At 36.5% G+C, this 19,901-nt stretch overlaps 1 protein-coding gene across 2 annotated transcripts in view; it reads left to right on the top strand.

Annotated features, from left to right (window-relative positions):
* Window positions 1-19,901, top strand: part of CPQ (carboxypeptidase Q) — a 460,527-nt gene that overhangs the window by 100,505 nt on the left and 340,121 nt on the right. For both annotated transcript variants that reach the window (XM_046642700.1, XM_046642701.1), the window contains exon 2: window positions 7,747-8,213. In XM_046642700.1, the coding sequence (XP_046498656.1) occupies window positions 7,781-8,213 (433 nt within the window). In that variant the 5' untranslated portion in view covers window positions 7,747-7,780. The remainder of the gene's footprint in view (window positions 1-7,746; window positions 8,214-19,901) is intronic.

Raw genomic sequence — 19,901 nt, 5'->3', positions numbered from 1 at the left:
AAGTTTTCTACACAGCAAAGGAAACCATCAACAAAACAAAAAGACAGCCTAGCAATTGGGAGAAGATATTTACAAACCATACATCTGATGAGGAGTTAATATCTAAAATATATAAAGAACTCATATGTCTCAACAACAACAACATAACCAATTGAAAAATAGACAATGATGTGAACAGACATTTTTCCAAAGAAGATATACAGATGACCAACAGGCACATGAAAAGGTGTTCAACATCACTAATTATTAGGGAAATGCAAATCAGAAGTACAGTGAGATATCACCTCATGCTCATCAGAATGACTATAATGAACAAGACGAAAAATAACAAGTGTTGGAGAGGGTGTGGAGAAAAGGGAACCCTTGTACACTGCTGGTGGTGGTGCAAACTGGTGTAGCCACTATGGAAAACACTATGGAGATTCCTTAAAAAATTAAGAATAGACCTACCATATGATTCTGCTATTCCACCTCTGGGTATTTATCCAAAGAACACAAAAACAAGAATGCGTAAAGATATATGCACCCCCTGTTCATTGCAGCGTTATTCACAATAGCAACCTAGATGCCCATCAAGGGACATCTTGATAAAGAAGTTGTGGCATATATCCACAAAGGAATACAACTCAGTCATAAAAACGATGATGTCTTGCCACTTGTGACAACTTGGATGGAACTTGAGGGTATTATGCTAAGTGAAATAAATCAGAGGGAGAAAGTAAAAAACCTTATGATCTCACTCATAAATAGAAGATAAAAACAACAAACAAACACATAGAGACAGAGCTTGGATTGGTCGTTGCCAGAGGGGAAGGGAGGAGGGAGGAGGACGAATGTGATGATTAGGTACATTTATATGGTGATGGATGGCAATTAGTCTTTGGGTGGTGAACATGATGTAATCTACGCAGAAATCAAAATACAATGATGTACACCTGAAATTTATAGTGTTATAAACCAATGTTACCTCAATAAAAAAAAAGAAAGAATTTGAAGATGGAATTATAGGCAGGACTTGCCAACTGTTCACTTGTTCTCCCTGAGAGAGAAGGAAAAATCCAATAACACATTGCAGTTTCAAACTTACTGACTAGGGTGGGGAACAAAGGAAGAACAGGTTTGGAAGGGAAGATTCTGAGTTTAGCGTTGGATATTTAGACTTTGGGTGCATGTAGGAAGTCTAGGTAGACCATGTCAGATCCTAGGCCTTGCTTACATGTTAATTAGTATAAACAATATATTTAATTATGTATCCCCAAGAAGCCCCTAAAATGTTGTAGTAGTTGGAAATGTATTCACAGCTGCAAGGAAGGGAAAATCCAACTAACAGTGGCTAAAACAAATAGAGTTTATTTTTCTCATGTAACAGACAAGTTGGTGGTGCTAGTATTGGTTCAGCTGCACAGTAAGGTCAGGACCAATTCTCTTGGACTTGCCCTCATGGTTACAAAGTAGCTGAAGCAGCTCTAGAAACGTGACCACTTTCTTGTCAACTGCTTCTGGTTGGATCTCTTTAAGGAGAACTTGGTCACAGGGCCTCCTCTGGCTGGAAGAGTGAAGAAGAGAATTGTTGAATTTACTTAAATCCCTAGTTCCCTATCCTATTAGATGCAAAGCCTCTTTAAAAAAAAAAAAAGATTTATAATGTCTGCTTTATTATCCTGAATGAAGCATCATAAATAATCTGCATATGTATATTTTCGAATAGATTGGTATGCTATTCTAACTGTAATATGAAGGACAAATTAAAGGAAAGTAATTTATAATAAAGTAGCTCAAAATGTACATTCCCAGGCATGACTGTGCTAGACAACATAATGAAGTAGTCAGATGCTTACGTGGTGAATGTGACAGCAACAAATGCAGACAGGCCCAGCAGTGTGGTGATGGTGTTTCCAATACCAGAAGCAGCATAGTCATAGTCATTTCATTGAAACGATGCACAGCTCTTGGGAAAGGTCTGAACAAACACAGCATAGTCTTCCATTGATATACATGGTGGCTACTTCTTGAAAAAGCCAACTTGAATTAAAACTGTACAAAACTATTTTTGTATGCATTTGTATGTACAATAGAGTTAGATTCAAGGCTCAGATTATAGGTGTTTCACATTTAAAAAATTTGTGTGCAATGTAGGAGAGTTCTTAGTACACATAATTATCCCCTACTTAGCATATGTCTAGCATCCCTGGCCTCTGCCAACTAATTACTAGTAGGAATCCCACACCCTTGTGACAACCAAAAATTCTCCCCACTGCCACATATTCAAAATGCTTCCTAGGGATAGTACCATCCATATTGATAATAACTAGATTAATAAGGCTGGACACTTTGTACTCCCAACAAAACTGAGGTTTGGTTAGCAAGAAAAAGAGGAAATAGATATTGAAGAGGTAACTAACAGTGCTCGCTATTAGTAGGAACTGAGTCTGCTTATTTTTGTATCTTCTCCAAATTCTTGCACAGTTCCTGGCATATAGTAAGTTCTCATTGAGTTTTCTTGAATAACTGAATGAATAATTGGAATATAAATTCTGGAAAATAGAAGCCCTGTATTGTTGGAACTTTGAATTTAATAAAGGAAAGAATCTTCCTTAAGATGGTTAAAGGGCTAATTGTTATTAATCCTGGAGTGTTAGCAGAAGTCAGGAAGTGAACTTCAACGTGCTGCTGTCTATGCAAGGATTTACATTTTTGGTCTTTATTTCTACTACACACTCTAGACTGCAGACTGAGAGTTAAATTTATATCAGTGAATCCTGTTCAGGAATGGAAGATTTAGGGGAAATATTTAAGTTTTCATGTAAGCAGTATATTCATTCTTTAGAAGAAAAAGTGACACAATAAAAAAATCAATAAAAATCTGAGTCCTTAAATCTTACTCCTGTCTTTCAGCACATTCTCTTTTCTTTGTGTCCTTTTCCACTTCACTTAGTCTATTCATCTGGCATTTCTATCATAGGCTCAGACGTTTTCAAACAATAATATTTTAGTAAAAATATTTAGAAATAGAAGCAAAGGGTTTTGTTTTGTTTCCTCAGAATATAAACCTATTATTAGAGAGAATATAATTCACAGTAGGAGAAAAGTCGGTTTTGCTTTAGTTTGCCTCCAGATTTAAGCAGAAAACAATGAAAATGACATTATAAGGAACTTTATCTCTCTTTGTGAAAAAGATAATCTGTAACTATGGATCATGAACACAATATATGAAAAGCAAGTCTTTTTCAAATAGTGCTCCAAAGTTTCCTTTGACTATATAGCTTTCTGAATTCAAAGGCATGATGCAACATGGGTTTTAAAAATAATTGTTTAAGATTTCAAAGGGTATAACATTTGATATTTCCATAATTTGAATTCGAGTAAAGGAACAACATTTTGTGTATAAGAATAAAGAGTATTTTTTAAAAATGTTGTGCAGTTTAACTTTAGACGTTCCAAATGTCCTATAATTTCCTGAGTGCACTAAATTTTTTTTCTCAATTGGGTTATTAGTATTTTACAGATTTTAAGTGAAAGAAGATCTTGAGTGTATTTGTAAATGAATTGGTCAATTAATGCATCTTTTGTAAGCATGGGTTACTTTTCCCTCTGTGAAAATTCAAAGGTGTAACCAGGTAGGTAATAAGTAGAGCCTTGTTTAGGGATTTTTGAGGAACTTCATATGCTGTCCTTGTCTTCATGTGGAATCCGGATAAATTTTCTGTGCTAAGGAGACAAGGTGTAGAGCAGATCAGAAAGAAACTTTTCTTCTCTTTCTCTCCCTCCCTCTTTCTCTCCCTCCCTTCCGCTCCCCTCTCCTCCCTTCCTCTTCTTTCTTTCCTTCCTTCCTTCCTTCCTCCCTCCCTCCCTTCCTTTCTTCCTTCTTTCCTTTTCCTGGCTGCATGAGAGGTGGGAAATGTTCATTGTATCACCTGATACAGCACCCTAGGGCATTTCATTCCATATATGTTGGGGCATCACACAGTAGACCTTTAAGTTCAACTTTGGGGAATGATTCCTTCCTGTTACTGCTGTATATTCCACCGTTTTCACCCACTTATCACTTGACTTCTTGCTCTTTTCTCCCTAGACCAGTTTTGTAAAGCCTCTCTGTCTTTGCATGGGTTGTTTCCTCTGTTGGGTTACCTTTTCTTCAGTGCCACTCCTACCTTCTTCACACGCCCATCAGTAAACTTCTGCTCACCCTTCAGATCTCAGCTCAAGCATATGTCCTCCCAATCTCCTCCTCCCCTCTGTTCTCACAGAACCTTGTAACTACCTTAGTTATGAGGGCTTTCACGTTATCTGTCTCCTGTTATACATGACAGCTCTCTGTATATCCTATCCATTTGTGTATTCAGTGCTTAGTAGGTGCTCAATACATTTTTGTTAAATGAATGGAGAGATGAAATTATGACCCAAAATGAAACACCATTTACAATTAATAAAGAGGAAATATTTGAGATGAGTAAAACTATTTGTCTTTGTTGTTCACCATAGAATTATTTTCTCACTTTGCAGGCTATGAAAAATATTACTGTAGCTTCCTTAATGTTACTTGATTGAAATGACTGTATGGGTACATTTGTATTTCTGAGCTAGGACAGACTAACAGTCTTTCGGATCAGCCAACCCTCTTGGTGATCCAAAGGGGAACTTTACTTGGGTCAGTGTGGTGCCACTGCTTTGTGGTAGGTTTAAAATCGTTCAGCTTCCAATGACTGTATCATTCACAGTATCCAATCCTGTCTTTTCTTAGGTAAGCTGTTTACATGCTTATCACTCATTTTGTAAGATTGTGCATTTTTATTTTCCTAAAATTGGCTCTGAGCTACTAGGGCTATTCCCTGGTACTAATATGAAAATATTTGGTGAGTAAATCTATATTCATGTTATCCAAACTCTTCTTGATTTTATAAGTCAAAACATTTTTACTTTTGGACTATGTCTTTTCACACTGAGGAGGGCTAGTGTCTTTAGTCGTTTCATGCAAATAAACTGGTGCCTTTGATCCTCCTTCTCATTTGGATTGACTCCATTCTAGGATGAATTTTTGATGTGTGATGACCCTAAATCTATGAATTAGGAGAGAATTTCAAGTTGTCCTTGATTATTGGCTTCATTTGGGCTTATTCTGTCTGTATATTTCACTGTTTTAGTTTTTACTATAAATCTCTATTTCTTGCTAAGAATATACAAATTATGTATCAGATTTCAGTCCCTGTGTTTTTAAATTACATATTATATTTTACAGTGTTTTTCTTAAGTGGAATGTGATATAGCAATGTCTTGTTCCATTTTTGTTCTCTCTCCAAATATAGACTGTTAATAATAATTATTATTTTCTATTTATTAATGAAAACATATCTTAGTTGGACTAACGTACCTTTCTAAAAACAATAATAATAAAAGATTCTTGAGTGCTCTGTTGAAGAGATATATAATTATGCATTCTAGCCAAGAATTGCATCAGTAATTTTCAGATTGTGTGCCAGGGAAAACCAGATTTAGAATCAATTAACATATATTTACTATTTACTTATGTCAAGTGTTCTAGGTGATTTCTCATGTAGTTCATTGTTTTGTCACTTTGATCTTAGTAAACTATATAAAGTACTGATAGTGTGGTAACTGTGGAAACCAAGAACCCATACATGTAAATAGTTATAATAAAAAGAAAAGCAGTAGTAATGTATAGTTTTCATAATTTTTCAAAATACTTGAAGTGTGATAGCAAGTTTTTATTCCCATAGTTTCTTTGTGAAGGAGGCAAGACAAGTACTCTCATACCCTAGGGAAGCTAAGACCTGGAGAGATTAAAGGCTCATTCATTCCTTAAACAGAAGTGCATTGAGTGCCTATATATGGGGACAATGATTGAAGGTACAATGATGAATAATTTACCCTCCTTGACTTTGAGAGTAGGAGAGACAGATTTATAAACGAATATATTAGTTGAGAGTATAGTTGATTATGGTAGAAGCACAGAAAATGGTGCACCACAGAAGAGCTGATTTTTAAAGCATTCTCATTAAAGAGTAAGTGGAGACATTTGGCAGAAGAAGGGGAAGAGGGTGAGCAGAAGGACCTTGCAGAAAAAGAGAATGAATATATGGAGAGACCTAGAGTTATGAAAACACCTGGGTGTTTGAAGAACAATGTCAAGTTCAATCCAGCGAGAGCACTACTGTGCAATATAAATATGAATATAGGAGTTAAAATTTTCTAATAGTCATTTAAAAAGTACAAAGAAACAGGTGAAATTAAAAATAATATATTTTATTTAATCCAATACATCTGAAATATTTGTTGTTTTTTCATACTTAAGTATGAAGTATTTGATTTTAAGGATCAAATCAGGTATGCATTTTGCACTTACAAAACATCTCAATTTGGATAAGCCACATTTCAAGTGCTCAGTATCTAGAAGCTTAGAGATGTGTGAGTGTGTATGTGTGAGAGAGAAAGATAGAGAAAGAAAGAGAGGAAAAGAGAGTGAGAAAAAGAATGAAAATCTGTGTGCTCTAGAGGGTAAGTGGAGCAATGAGGCTGAAGTAGTCATTGGAGCCATATTTTGAGAGGCCTTGTATGCTGACTGAATATGGAATTTATCCTTATAATATAGTAGTTTTTGACTGTGCTTCTCAAATTATCTCTGATAAAGGATCAGTTTTTTAAATTTTAATTTGTTGCAGACTGATACTTTTGCAAAATACAATAGCAGTGAGTTAGAAAAATGAAATAACAGAGACATACAAAGAGAAGTTCCATTTTTAAATCATTAGATTTGACAATTATACAGTTCTTTTTTCAGTTGTCTATAAAGGTGTCTAAACCAGTGATAGCCAGTGGAACTTTCTATGAGGATAGAAATGTTCTGTCTGTACTGCCCAGTATGGTAGCCACTAACAACATGTAGCTATTGAGCATTTGGAATGTGGCTAGTATGACAGAGAAACTGAATATTTAGTTCTATTTCATTGAAACTAATTTAAATAGAAATAACCACATGAGACTATTGGCTGCTGTATTGCACAGCAGTGGATATGTTTACTTTTAATCTCTGTATTTATCTGCTGTAGTGAAAAACAGTTGTGGACTGGTGTAGGTCCACAAACCGTACTTTGAGTAGCACTGTTTAGAGTATGGACTCTAGAGTTAGAAAGCTTTTGTTTGTCTTTGGCAAGTTAATTAATCTCTTGATACCTTAGGATCCTCATTTGTAAAATGCAAGTAATAATAAGAAACTACCTCATAGAGTTGTTGTGAGGATTAAATGTGGAAGAGGTGGGGTTAGGGAAACCAAGAAAAGATAACATCTGAGAGGGCCTCAAAAGAGGAGTTCAGGAGGCAAAGAGGAAACAGCATATCAAGGAGAGAGAACACTGAAACCCATTTGGATCATACTCTAGAGGGAGGGACAGCAGATAATACTGTCCTAGCCCTGACCCTGCTACCACTGCTGCTACCACTGTTTCTTCCTCTCCTTCCTAGTTATCTTCTTATTTTAATCTTTTAGCATATTTTAAACTGGATTACTAGGTAATATGATTCTGTTATTTTAATAAATGCTACCTTATTAATAAGGCCAATTATTGCCTCTTTACTTCTTCATTCCTGGGTGTTATGGTGCCTGAATTTGATGGTGGAAGTTGAGCAACTGTTGAGAAGGGAAGGGGAATCCCGTTTGAAGAGCAATCCCTGGGTTATGGACAAAGAGCTGTGAGAACCTTTTTTCCTAAAACATGTTTCTTACTTACATAGGTTATTTTAGGAAGAAAACCAACTGGAAAAAACGATGAAGTTCCTTCTCTTCACATTTGTTGGTGTTGTTCACCTTTTATCCACGAACTCTGGGAAAGCTATATATAGAAATGGCATCTCTCAAAAGACTTTTCAAGAAATAAAAGAAGAAATAGCCTGCTATGGAGATGTTGCTAAAGCAATCATCAACCTTGCTGTTTATGGTAAAGCCCAGAACAGATCCTATGAGCGTTTGGCACTTCTGGTTGATACTGTTGGACCCAGACTAAGTGGCTCCAAGAGCCTAGAAAAAGCCATCCAAATCATGTACCAAAACCTGCAGGAAGATGGGCTGGAGAATGTCCACCTGGAGCCAGTCAAAATACCCCACTGGGAAAGAGGAGAAGAGTCTGCTGTGATGCTGGAGCCCCGGAATCACAAGATGGCTATTTTGGGTCTTGGCAGCAGCATTGGGACTCCCCCAGAAGGTATTGTTTGTCTTTTTCAAGTCAGTTTGCTGTGTACTTTATAAAACTAGTGTCATCAGGCTGGCCCAGTGGTGTAGTGGTTAGGTTCGCAGGCTTTGTTTCCACAGCCTGGGGTTTGTGGGTTCAGATCCCAAGCATGGACCTACACACCACTCATCAAGCTATGCTGTGGTGGGATCCCATACACAAAAAATAGAGGAAGATTGACACAGCTGTTAGCTCAGAGACAATCTTCCTCAAGCAAAAAGAGGAAGATTGGCAACAGATGTTAACTCAGGGCCCATCTTCCTCACCAAAAAAAAAAAAAAAAAGACTAATGTCATGTGACATAATTTATTATATTATGCATGATTCATATTATAATTTGAGTGATAAAAAAGAAGATATAATCATTTCCCATTCCATTGGCTTAATGAGTTCTCTAGTCTTATACCCTTTTTTTCCTTTCCTTCCTTTCTTTTTTCTATTTCTTTTCTGAAAGAAAGCTGATTGTGTGGGGTCATTTTTTAAATGAAGAATCTACAGCTATTGGCCCATGATACTTATCTGCCCTAACTCTTAATAATTTCTATGTAGTGTAACATTAGTATCACTCTGTAGAGAATTGAGATATAAGTAAATAGGATACAAAAACTATGACTTCTTCTAAGTGGCCTCAGTGTGCAGAATTTCTTAAAATTAATGAAATAGGAAACAGAGCCTTGATTTGATTTGAGTTAATTACTTTTACAGAATCTGAGTCTTTTAATGCAAAGAACTATCCAGGGTGGAGTTCTACCTTTACTTATCAGCACCCTCGCTCAGCTTCATCAGACAGTATAAATGCCTACATCAGGATGTATAACCAGTCAACAGCGAACGATCAGCCAGTCTTGGACTATTCATGGACTGTTTTCCTATGGACCCCTCATGGACTATTCATGTATTCATAGACTATTTCTCTATGGCAGAGGAACTAGTTTATAGAAATTAGTTGACCTTCTCTAAAAAGGTTATAGAAACTTTTCACTTTCTCTAATGCCAAGAGGAAGACCTGGTAGAGAAGTGAACGGTTAGTTTAAAAAAAAAATCCTCATTGAGATATAATTCACACATCATAATATTCACCCATTTAAAATATACAATTCAGTGGTTTTTAGTAGGTTCACAGAATGGTGCAACTACCACCACAATATAGTTGTAGAACATTTTCATTACCTCAAAAAGAAACTCCATATTCATTTGCTGTACTCTCCATCCCTTCCCTAACTCCCTGCTAAGCCCTAGATAGTCACTAGTTTGCTTTCTGTCTATGGATTTGCCTATTCTGGATATTTCACATGAGTGGGATCATACATTATGTGGTCTTTTGTGACTGACTTCTTTCTTGTAGCATAATGTTTTCCAGGTTCATCTACATTGTAGCATGTATCAGTACTTAATTCATTTTTACTGTTGAATACTCCATTTTATGGATATACCACTTTTTATTTATCCATTAATCAGTTGATAGACACTTTTTTTCCACCTTTTGCTATTATGAATAATGCTGCTATAAACATTCATGCATAAGTTTTTGTATGGACACGTTTTTATTTCTCTTGTGTATATACCACGGAGTAGAATTGCTGGGTCATATAGTAACTCTATGTTTAACTTTTAGAGGAATTGCCAAACTGTTTTCCAAAGTGACTGCATCATTTTACATTTCCACTAATGTATTCTAATTTTTACGTGTATTTGTTGACCCTTGTCATTATCTGTCTTTTTGGTTATAGCTGTGCGAGTGGATCTGAAGTGGTATCTCATTGTGGTTTTGATTTGCATTTCCCTAATAACTAATGATGTTGAGCATCCTGCTGTGTTCTTATTGGCCATTTGTATATCTTCTTTGGAGAAATGCATATTCAAATCCTTTGCCCAATTTTTAATTATGCTATTTGAATTTTTATTATTGAGTTGTAAAAGCTCTTCATGTATTCTTGATACAAGTCCCTTATCAGATGTATGATTTGCTAGTGATCCCTCCCATTCTATGGATTGTCTTTTCACTTTCTTGATGGTAATGTTTGCTGCAGAAAAGTCTTTAATTTTCATTGAGCACAATTTATCTAAATTTTCTTTTGTTGCTTATTTATGTCTAAGATACTATTGCCTAAACCAAGGTCACAAAGATTTATTCCTGTATTTTCTTCTAAGAGTTTAGTCTTAGCTCTTACATTTAGGTCTGTGAGTTACTTTTTGTAGATGGTGTGAGGTAAGAGTCAAACTTCATTCTTTCACATGTGGTCATTTAGTTGTCTCAGCATCATCTGTTGTATAGGCTATTCTTTCCCCAATTAATGTTTGTTACATTAATTGTTTTTCAGATGTTACCAACCTTGCATTCCTGGGATAAATCCCACTTGGTTATGGTGTATAAGCTTTTATTTGTTACTGCATTCAGTTTACTCATATTTTTTTGAGTAGTTTTACATCTATATTCTTAAAGAATATTGATCTGTAGTTTTATTTTGTTGTGATATCTTTGTCTGGTTTGGTATCGGGGTAATTCTGCCTACAGAGAATCAGTTGGAAAATATTACCTTGTCTTCTATTCTCTGGAAGAGTTTGTGAAAGATTGTATTAATTCTTTAAGGTTTTGGTAGAATTCACCAGTGAAGTCATCTGGTCCTGATCTTGCTTTGTGAAAAGATGTTAATGATTAATTCAGTGTCTTTCCTTGTTATAGATCTATTCATTTTTTTCTATTCCTTCTTGAGACATTTTTAGTAGTTTGTGTCTTTCTAGGAATTTATCCATTTATCTAAGTTACATAATTTGTTGGCGTACAGTTATTTATAGTATTCCTTTTTAGTTATTTTTATTTTTGTGAGGATAATGTTCTAAATCACTTGACTTCAGCCCAAAGATCTCCCTTTATTTGTTTTTTTTTTTCAAAGTAGACCTGCTAGCAGAAAATTCTTTAAGCTTTCATCTACCTTTATTTCTTTATTTGATCTTCATTATTGAAATATAGTTTCACTGGATATAAGCGTCTTGGTTGACAATTTTTCAGTTTCAACACTGAATTTGTTATTCCTTTGTCCTCTGGCCTCCCTTGTTTCAGATAGAGAAGTCAGCTGTTAAGGTTATTGAGATTCTCTTGTACGTGATGAGTAGTTTTGCTCTTATTGATTTCAAGATTTTCCTCTTTACTTTTGGTTTTCAGCATTTTGATTTGGATGTATCTAGGCATGGATATCTTTGATTTTGTCTTGCTTGGAGGTTGTTGAGCTTCATGGGTGTGTGGATTAATGTTTTGCATCCATTTGGGAAGTTTTTAATTATTATTTCTATAAATTTTCTTTCTTCCCGTTTTTCACTCTGTTCTCCTTCTGGTACTTCTATTATGACTATATTGGTGCACTAAATGGTGTCCCACATTTCTCTGAGGCTCTGCTCATTTTTCTTCCTTTTTTTCTCTCTGTTCTTCAGATTGCATAACCTGTATCAATCTATCATCAAGTTCATTGACTATTTCTTCTGCTAGGTTAAATATACTATTGATCCCCTCTACTGAATTTTTCTTCTCAGTTATGATACTTCTTAACACCAGAGTTTCCAATTGGTCTTTTGTATAATTTCTATCTCTTTATCAGTATTCTCTATTTGATGAGACATTGTCATCATGCTTCCTTTAATTTTTTAAGTATGGTTTCCTTTAGTTCTTTGAACGTATTTATAATAGTTGCTTCAAAATCTCTGTCTGATATGTCTCACAGTTGGGCCCCCTCAGAGGGAATTTCCATTGCCTGCTTTTTTTCCTGTGTTCCATTTGCAATTTCCTATTTCTTTTCATGTCTCATAATTTTTTTTATTGAATACTGAACATTTTAAATTGTATATTCTAGAAATTCTAGATGCTGATTCTTCTCCCTTCCCCTCTCCTGTCCACTGGAGGTTGCTGTTGTTTTTGCTGCTTGTCTTGTCCTTTGTTTAATGACCTGGTTGTACTAACTCTGTGAAGTCTCTTTCGCCCTCAGTGTATAGATTCTGATGTCCCTGTTCAGATTGATTTTCTCTTATTCTTACTTTTAGTCTGGCCCCCTAGGAATCACCCCTGGGTCTGTGGCTTATACATTTGTATATTATTTAATTATATTATTATATTTAATTATATTATTATAAAAAATATATTTGTCAATGGTTGTGCTTAGGTTCCTTTAGCCAGTTTTATTTTTGCCCTTTACTATTGGATGTTTATGTGGTTTGGAGGCTATTATTAAAACTTAAGGAGTTAATATTTTTGCCCCAAATTCAGCCAGGGCCTAGTACGTTGGAAGATCCCTCTCCAGTCAATCTTGAGAGGGCTCAGCCTTGTGCGTGCACATAGTCTTCCAGCCTAGTAGGATGCATGTGATTTTATTATTAAGCCAGGCTTAATAATATTTTCCCTTGTGTCAGAAGGGCTTATTTTTCAACCAGTCTTTGGTCAGAGGCTCTGCTTCAGCCTCTTGTGCCAGTGAGGCTTCTGTCTTTTGTTGGTTGATCTGTGTGCAGCTAGGGAAATGTTTTCAATCTGACCCATGTCCTGTTTTGATTGTTCCTGAGTAGGAATATGAGCATAGCCTTCCCAAACCCCAGGGTTTACTGTGATCCCGGGAGGGTTTTTCTTGGTTATTTCTTTCCATGTTTTCTTCTGTTAAACTTCTGATTGCTCTGCCATGTTGCTTGTTGCTAGCAGTGTCATGAAGCTACCAGCACCTGCTTTATTTCTTTCTACCAAGCTCTCCATGGTTTTCAACAACACCCTTAGGCATGAAATTCTCTATTTTCTGTTCCAAGTAAAGTCACTACTTTGGGTAAGAACTGCAAAGCTCTTTATCCTCCTGGCTTGCCTCTTGCCTTGGAGAACCTCTGTGCTACTGCCCAGGAGCTAGGCACAATATAGTGGCCTGCTTCACCCAGAGTGATATCCCTAGCAGGTGCTAGAAGGAGAAGGTGATAGTTCCTCATCTTTTCAGCTTGCCTCTCCCAGCATGAGACCTCTGCCTATGAGTGAGCTGAGATAGTGGTGATCAGGGTCCCAGTATTCTTGGTGGCTAAAATTGGGGTAGGGTTTCCATCATACAACGAGGGGCTGGGTAGAGGAATGGGGCCTCAGTCCTCGTGGATTAGAGTGGCCATAATAGAGTTTCTGTAACATGGAGCTGGGGATAGGAGAAGGAAGCAGATCAGGGCCCAAATGCTACAGACTCTCAGTATTCTAACTCAGATTTAGTAGATTTTCTTGAATGAATGTTTCTCTATTTGCTGCATTCTCTTAGGAAAATTTTGAGAGACTTTAAGTGATTTTTTAAAAATAATTTTCCTAGTTAAATGTTTTGTAGGGGAGAGGATCTGCCAAGTTTCTCACCTCACCATTCTGGAAGTACCATTGGGATGGCCAGTTCTGGTCTCTCTTAGGCTGCATGAATAGGTGGTAGAGTTCCCTAAGGTGTTAGGGCACCCCTCAGCCTGGGTTCTATAGTGTCAGCCAGGAGTTTTGTTCAGTTGCCTTCTGTTATGCACTAATCTGTGTTAGACACCAGCCTATATATACTTTTTCTTTTTAGCCCTCCCAACTGTCTTAAAAGGTTGAGCTATTTTTTTTTACAGATGAGAAAACCAGACTCCAAGAGGTTAGGTAGTTTGCCCAGAGTACACAACTAGTAAGAGGCCAAGTTCAAGCATGAACAACTGTCAAACTCCAGAGTTTGTGCTTTTAGTCATTAGACTACCTTGCCTCATATACAAATATTTTGATGTTATTTTCATTTATAAGATTTCCCTTTTTAGCCATTTGGCTGAAGCAGATCTGTCTCAAAAGCTGCTGATACCTGTACTATGAAAGAAGAATTTATTGATGTCTGCACCTTCTTTTTGGACATGTTTTCTCATTCCCATTTCTTTCTATTTTTTTTTTTTTTTTTTTCAGGAATATTGGCCTTGAGCTGACGTCCGTGCCAATCTTCCTCTATTTTATGTGGGATGCTGCCACAGTGTGGTTTGACAAGTGGTGCTGAGTCTGTGCCCGGGATCAAAACCTGCGAACCCTGGGCCGCCGAAGTGGAGTGCACGAACTTAACCACTAGGCAACTGGGCCAGCCCCCCATTTCTTTATTATCCTCATTTCTCATTCTATAGCTGGACCTGCTCATCCCTGGCTATCTGCCTGGTATTGAAAACTAAGCCAAGTTACTGATTGCTCCTGGGGCCTTCAAAACCTTGGGGAGGTGAATTCTACTTACTGGAATCTACTGTGGTGTTCCAAGACTCACTTTCACCCAACTCTTCATTCCATTGGGCTCAAAGTCGAGAAACAGTTGTCTGGCAATTGCACTATTTTAAGCTCTGAGGAGACCGGAGAGTTAGGCTGGACCAGGTATAGAAAAATTCTCACAAGAAATAGTGTGAAGTCAGCATAAAGGGACATCTAGATGCAGGTAGTGTGGTGCAGAGCTCATCTCCCACAAACCCCATGTTGTGTCCTTCGTTTAGCCGCCTACTAGTTGTGTGACCTTGGACCAGTCATTTAATCTCTATGGGCCTTAATTTTGTTACCCGTAAAATGACAGAAGACTGGAATATGAATCTGTAAGGTCTCTTCCAGATTGGAAAGGCTGTGATTTTTATGAGAAGTCACAAGAGATCAGTGAAGCTAGAGTTCATGAGAGCAGGTGTTTGCTTTGGAGCAGATTCCTTATATAACCAGAGGTGATTTTTTTAACTTTCTAATTCTAGACTTGACTATTACAGTGTGTGTTAGTTTATTTGTGTGTCAGGGTTAGGGCTCTTTGAGCTATATGTGGAGAGTTGGAAGAAGACAGATATACAAGCAGGCCAAGCAGCACGAAATGCTGAGCAAAACTTAGAAGTAAGGCAAAAGAAAGTATAATCTCCAGTCAATCCTGAGATAATACAGCAGACATCAGATTTAAATAGACCAAGTAAAGGAATGAGAATCAGCAGCCAAATCCCGGAGAGACTGACATATGGATGAGAAAGAGGAACTTGGACAGAATGTTGTTGCTCTCCCTCAGTAGATACAACTCTGTGGGTCTTCAGGATGCAGTCTCTGAACCCCACACAGCAGATCATTGAGCATTTAGTAATTTTCCAAGGAGACTGACATCTTTATAGAGGTACTGGGTTTTTCTAAAATATTATGTTACAAATTGTCTGCTTTGTATCAGTTTATGAGCTCCTGGAGGACTGGACTGAATCTTATCCATCTCTCTATCTTCTGTACCTAGTACCACACTCCATACATAGTAGTTATTCATTGCATGTTTGAGGATTACTGCATTTTTTTAGGTAGCTCTTTCCTTAGAGTATTAGTTACTTGTAATAATAAAAAAATAGTGCTTCCTTCTACATACTGATGATGTTGTTGACCCATTGTCATTTGCTTAGATGTTTTTCTGATTATAGAATTAATATTTTTATATTGTAGAAAATATAATATTCTCATTATAGAAAACACGTGCATAATATATAAAAATCATAAAAATCATTTGTGATCTTTTCCTCTGGAGTCATTGCTAGCATTTTTATTTTTCCCTCTAATCTTTCCATAGTCTTTCCAAGATTATTTCCTTCTTCCTTTTTTCTCCTGTTTTAAATAACATGGTTGTAAAAATCCTTTAATACCGAAGAAGAGATTTTTATATTTTTGATAAATATCAGAAAAGGAGAAATGATTGGAATATTTCAGGAAGTCTCAAGAGGGTGACAAAGAAATAGTTTTGAAACTGCTCCTATAGATATAAAAAATGCCAACAAAATACTTAGAAACAACCTTTTCTCTCAATGTTTTTAGTTACTTAAAATGTTAATATAATAGAATATATACATTACAGATAACAAATTATAATACAATGTAAACATAATATATTTAATTATTAAAAATTTTAATATAAATTTTGATACTTTAAGGTTCTTGATACATTTTATTAAATTGTTTTCCAGAAAGGTTGTGCTCTCCTATCAGGAGCGTTTCTTAATATTCTAATCCCTGTACCTTCATCTGTATTGGATATTTTTTCCTAATCTTTGCTAAAAGTGACATTTCATTATTATTTTACTTTGTATTCCTTTTCTTATTCTTGAGGTAAATATTTTCATGTGTTTATTGGTTACTTGTATTTTTCTTCTTTAAATTATCTGTTAATATTCCATTCCCTTTTTTCTATTGGTGCTTTAATGATTTCCTACTTGATGTATAGGAACTCATTACACAGTAAAGATTTAAATTCTTTGATTGTGTTTGATTCAAATTGAAGGTTTTTCAGCTATTGAGATGGTTTATATTGATCCATCACCTCCTTTTTAATTTCTTCTTAAGAGCTTATTTATTTCTCATATTTGAGGAGGATTGACTGGCTCTGGAGGTTATTTAAGACTGTAAAACAGCAAAGTTGACTAATCGATGCTCCCTCTGTCCTATCAAAGTGTTCTAAGAAACTGAGCTGTTTAGCTCAGTTTACACAGACTTTGGAACATCAGCATCATGGTTTGTGGAGTAGGGGCGACTTGCTCTTAAAACTGCAATTACAACCTTCAGGTCCCAGTCTAGCTGGACTTGGATTTTGAGCATTGTGCGCTGATTGGTACTTCTGCTGGTTCATGTCAAAGTGTGTGTATTTCATGACTTTTCTTTATGAAAATGATTTAGGAATGGGAGGAAGAAGAGATATAGATAGCATTAGACTGGGCTTAATGTGTAGAGTTGACTGGTAGTTAATGTTCACCACACTAGCTGGTTTAAAGTTAAAGCAGACATGGGTGTATTACAGGATTTTAAATGGTTTACAGAATCACTGAAAAACGGAAGGATGCAGACTTTAACTTGAGCTTTTCAGGAATGAATTTGAAAACCATTCTATAGAACCACAATATCAAGACTGCTATTGCCTTTCCTAGATTAATACTAGATCAGAAAGCTACTCTACAAAATCCAGACATTTCCATGATTGTGCTTGTCTCTAAAACAGTAGAAGCAGTAGAAAATAGCCTCCACCTAATTTCTGCCTTCTAGATCTTGTTCAAGTGCATAAAATTGGTGACACTTAAATTACTTCTAGAACCCTAATGTAAGAAGTCTCAGAAGTGTAGTTTTTAGGTTTTTAGTCTTTATAGACAGAAAGACACATTTAAAGGAGGTTGGAATGGATGTTGAATGCCAATTGTCCATATCCAGCACAATGCTCATTTCATTATGCCTCTTCATAACAATATGAGATGAACTTTTTTTCATAAATAAATAAATAAACAAGTGAAAAAACATAGCCATTGGTTATGTAGTACAACTAACACTACCAATAGCAATTTAATCCTCTGCGGCTAATGGATTATAATGGATTTAATAGGATTAAAGAGAATATGAGGAGAGTAATCATGAAATGAAGTGGAGGCATGTCTCTGGGCATCCTGATGGATTGAAGAGGAATATTCGAGGCTGCTTGTCAAGTTTGCCATATAAATTGAAGTGGATTCTCGTTCATCTTTTCTACTGTTTTCCCCTTATCTATTTTGCATACTTCTCTTCCCTAGGCCTCATCTTAAATGTTGGCATTTTCAAAGGTTTCTGCATATGAACATTCTCCTAAGTAATATAATCCAGTCCCATAGCTTTAAGTATCACCTATATACTTATGAATTCTAAGTGTATATATATATATATATATGTCCCTGACTTCTTGCTACATTTCCAAGAATGACTGGATGTCCTGTGAGCCCCACAAACTCAGCATCCTGTCTTTCCTGTGTTTCTCATCTTCATTAATGACATTGCCATCCATCCAGGCACACATGCTCAAAGTTCTGCTAATATCTGATATGGTATCTTGCTTTCATGTTTTAGTCCTCTGCCTGGAATTAAGGATTCAGCTCAAATGTCTCCTCTTCTGTGGAGAATTTTCTATGTTTGCTCATCCCCAAAGAAGTATTAACCACTTCTTCCTTTCTGCTTTTTCTGTACCCTATACATGCTTATATCATAAGCATTTCTGTACTAGATGATAAGCCTCTTAGAGTCAGAGATCCCAGTTTCAGTGGTTTTCAACTGGTCATGGTTTTGCTCCCCAGAGGAAATTTGGCAATGTATGGGCACATTTTTGATGGTTGTGACTGAGAGGGAGTGCTACTTGAGTTTAGTCGGTAGAGGCTAGTAATACTGCTAAACAGTCCACAATGTACAAAACAGGCCTCCCTTTTCCCCTCAACAAATAATTATCCTTTCCAAAATGCCAATACTGCCAAAGTTGAGAAACTCTGCCCTAGTCCTTAGCATAGTGTCTCATACACAGACAATTGTGAAGAAATATTTGTTGAATGAGTAAGTCTTTGCATTGATCTCAATCTAACATTCAGTTAGTCACCAACCCTTAAATGTCACATATGAGTCCTTTTTTGCCATTCTCACTGTCACATCAGAATTCAGGACCTAACATCTCCTGCTTACAGTGTTATAATCACCCCCTAATTCATCTTTCTGACTCCAGTCTCATTTTAATCAATTACCATACTGCCGCTTCAATTGTCTTTGTAAAATATAGATCTCATTATGTCATTCCTTTGCTTAAAATCTTTTCCTTGTTCAGGGTATAGTTTAAATTCTTATGAGCTTTTCAAAAGTGATCCCAGGCTGTGTTTCTAGGCTCATGTCTAGTTTCTCCCCAGCCACACACCTTATGCTTCAGCCACACAGGCCTAACTGCTCTTGCCTTGACAAGTTCATACCTCCTTGGCTTAAAAACTGCTTCCTGGACCTCTAGCCAACCTAACCCTAAGCCTAATCAATCCTGACCCAACCCAACCCAACCATTCTCTGCTTAGAGAGTTCCTATTCATTTTTAAAGACTCATTTAAAATGAATCTTTTCTCTAAAGTTTTTTTTTGAACCCGAACCTAAATGAACTTAATTGTTCTTTCGTCTCTATTCGCATAGCACTTTGTTTGCCTGTATTATAGAATGATCACAATTTATTATAGTTGATTATTCACATGGTTATCTCTTCTGAGAAACTGTGACCTCCTCCAGGGTAAAAGCCACATCTTGCTTATCTTTGTGTCTCCCTTAGCACTGGGGCCCAGTGCATGGTATGTAATAGATGCACATTAAATATCCATTGATCTCATGAGTAGATTGTGAGAAATATCACACATTTAAAAAGGGTATTTACAATGGGGCTGGCCCCGTGGCCGAGTGGTTAAGTTCGCTCGCTCTGCTGCAGGCGGCCCAGTGTTTCGTTAGTTCGAATCCTGGGCGCGGACATGGCACTGCTCATCAGACCACGCTGAGGCAGCATCCCACATGCCACAACTAGAAGAACCCACAACGAAGAATACACAACTATGGACCGGGGGGCTTTGGGGAGAAAAAGGAAAAAATAAAATCTTTAAAAAAAAAAAAAAAGGTATTTACAAGCTCACTCATACTTGAACAAGGTTCCTTTGGCCTTATGTAATTTCCATAGGTCTTTTGTGTCCCTGTCATAACCAATAACAATTAATTTTGGTTTGCTTCTGCAGTGAAGGCACATAGGAAAGAGGAGGATAAATGAACATCAATCAAATCATGATTAGGTTGTTCATTGCAGTATCTTCTTTCTGAAAACTTAAGCAGCATGGGTTGGAAAGTCTGGAAAGCTACAATTTAACCTTATTCCAAACTCTCACTGTATT

The sequence above is a fragment of the Equus quagga genome, chromosome 16, assembly GCF_021613505.1.
Source record: "Equus quagga isolate Etosha38 chromosome 16, UCLA_HA_Equagga_1.0, whole genome shotgun sequence".
In the NCBI taxonomy this organism is placed as follows: Eukaryota; Metazoa; Chordata; class Mammalia; order Perissodactyla; family Equidae; genus Equus; species Equus quagga.
The sequence above is the reverse complement of the archived record's forward strand: the minus strand, read 5'-3'. Positions and strand labels throughout refer to the sequence as shown.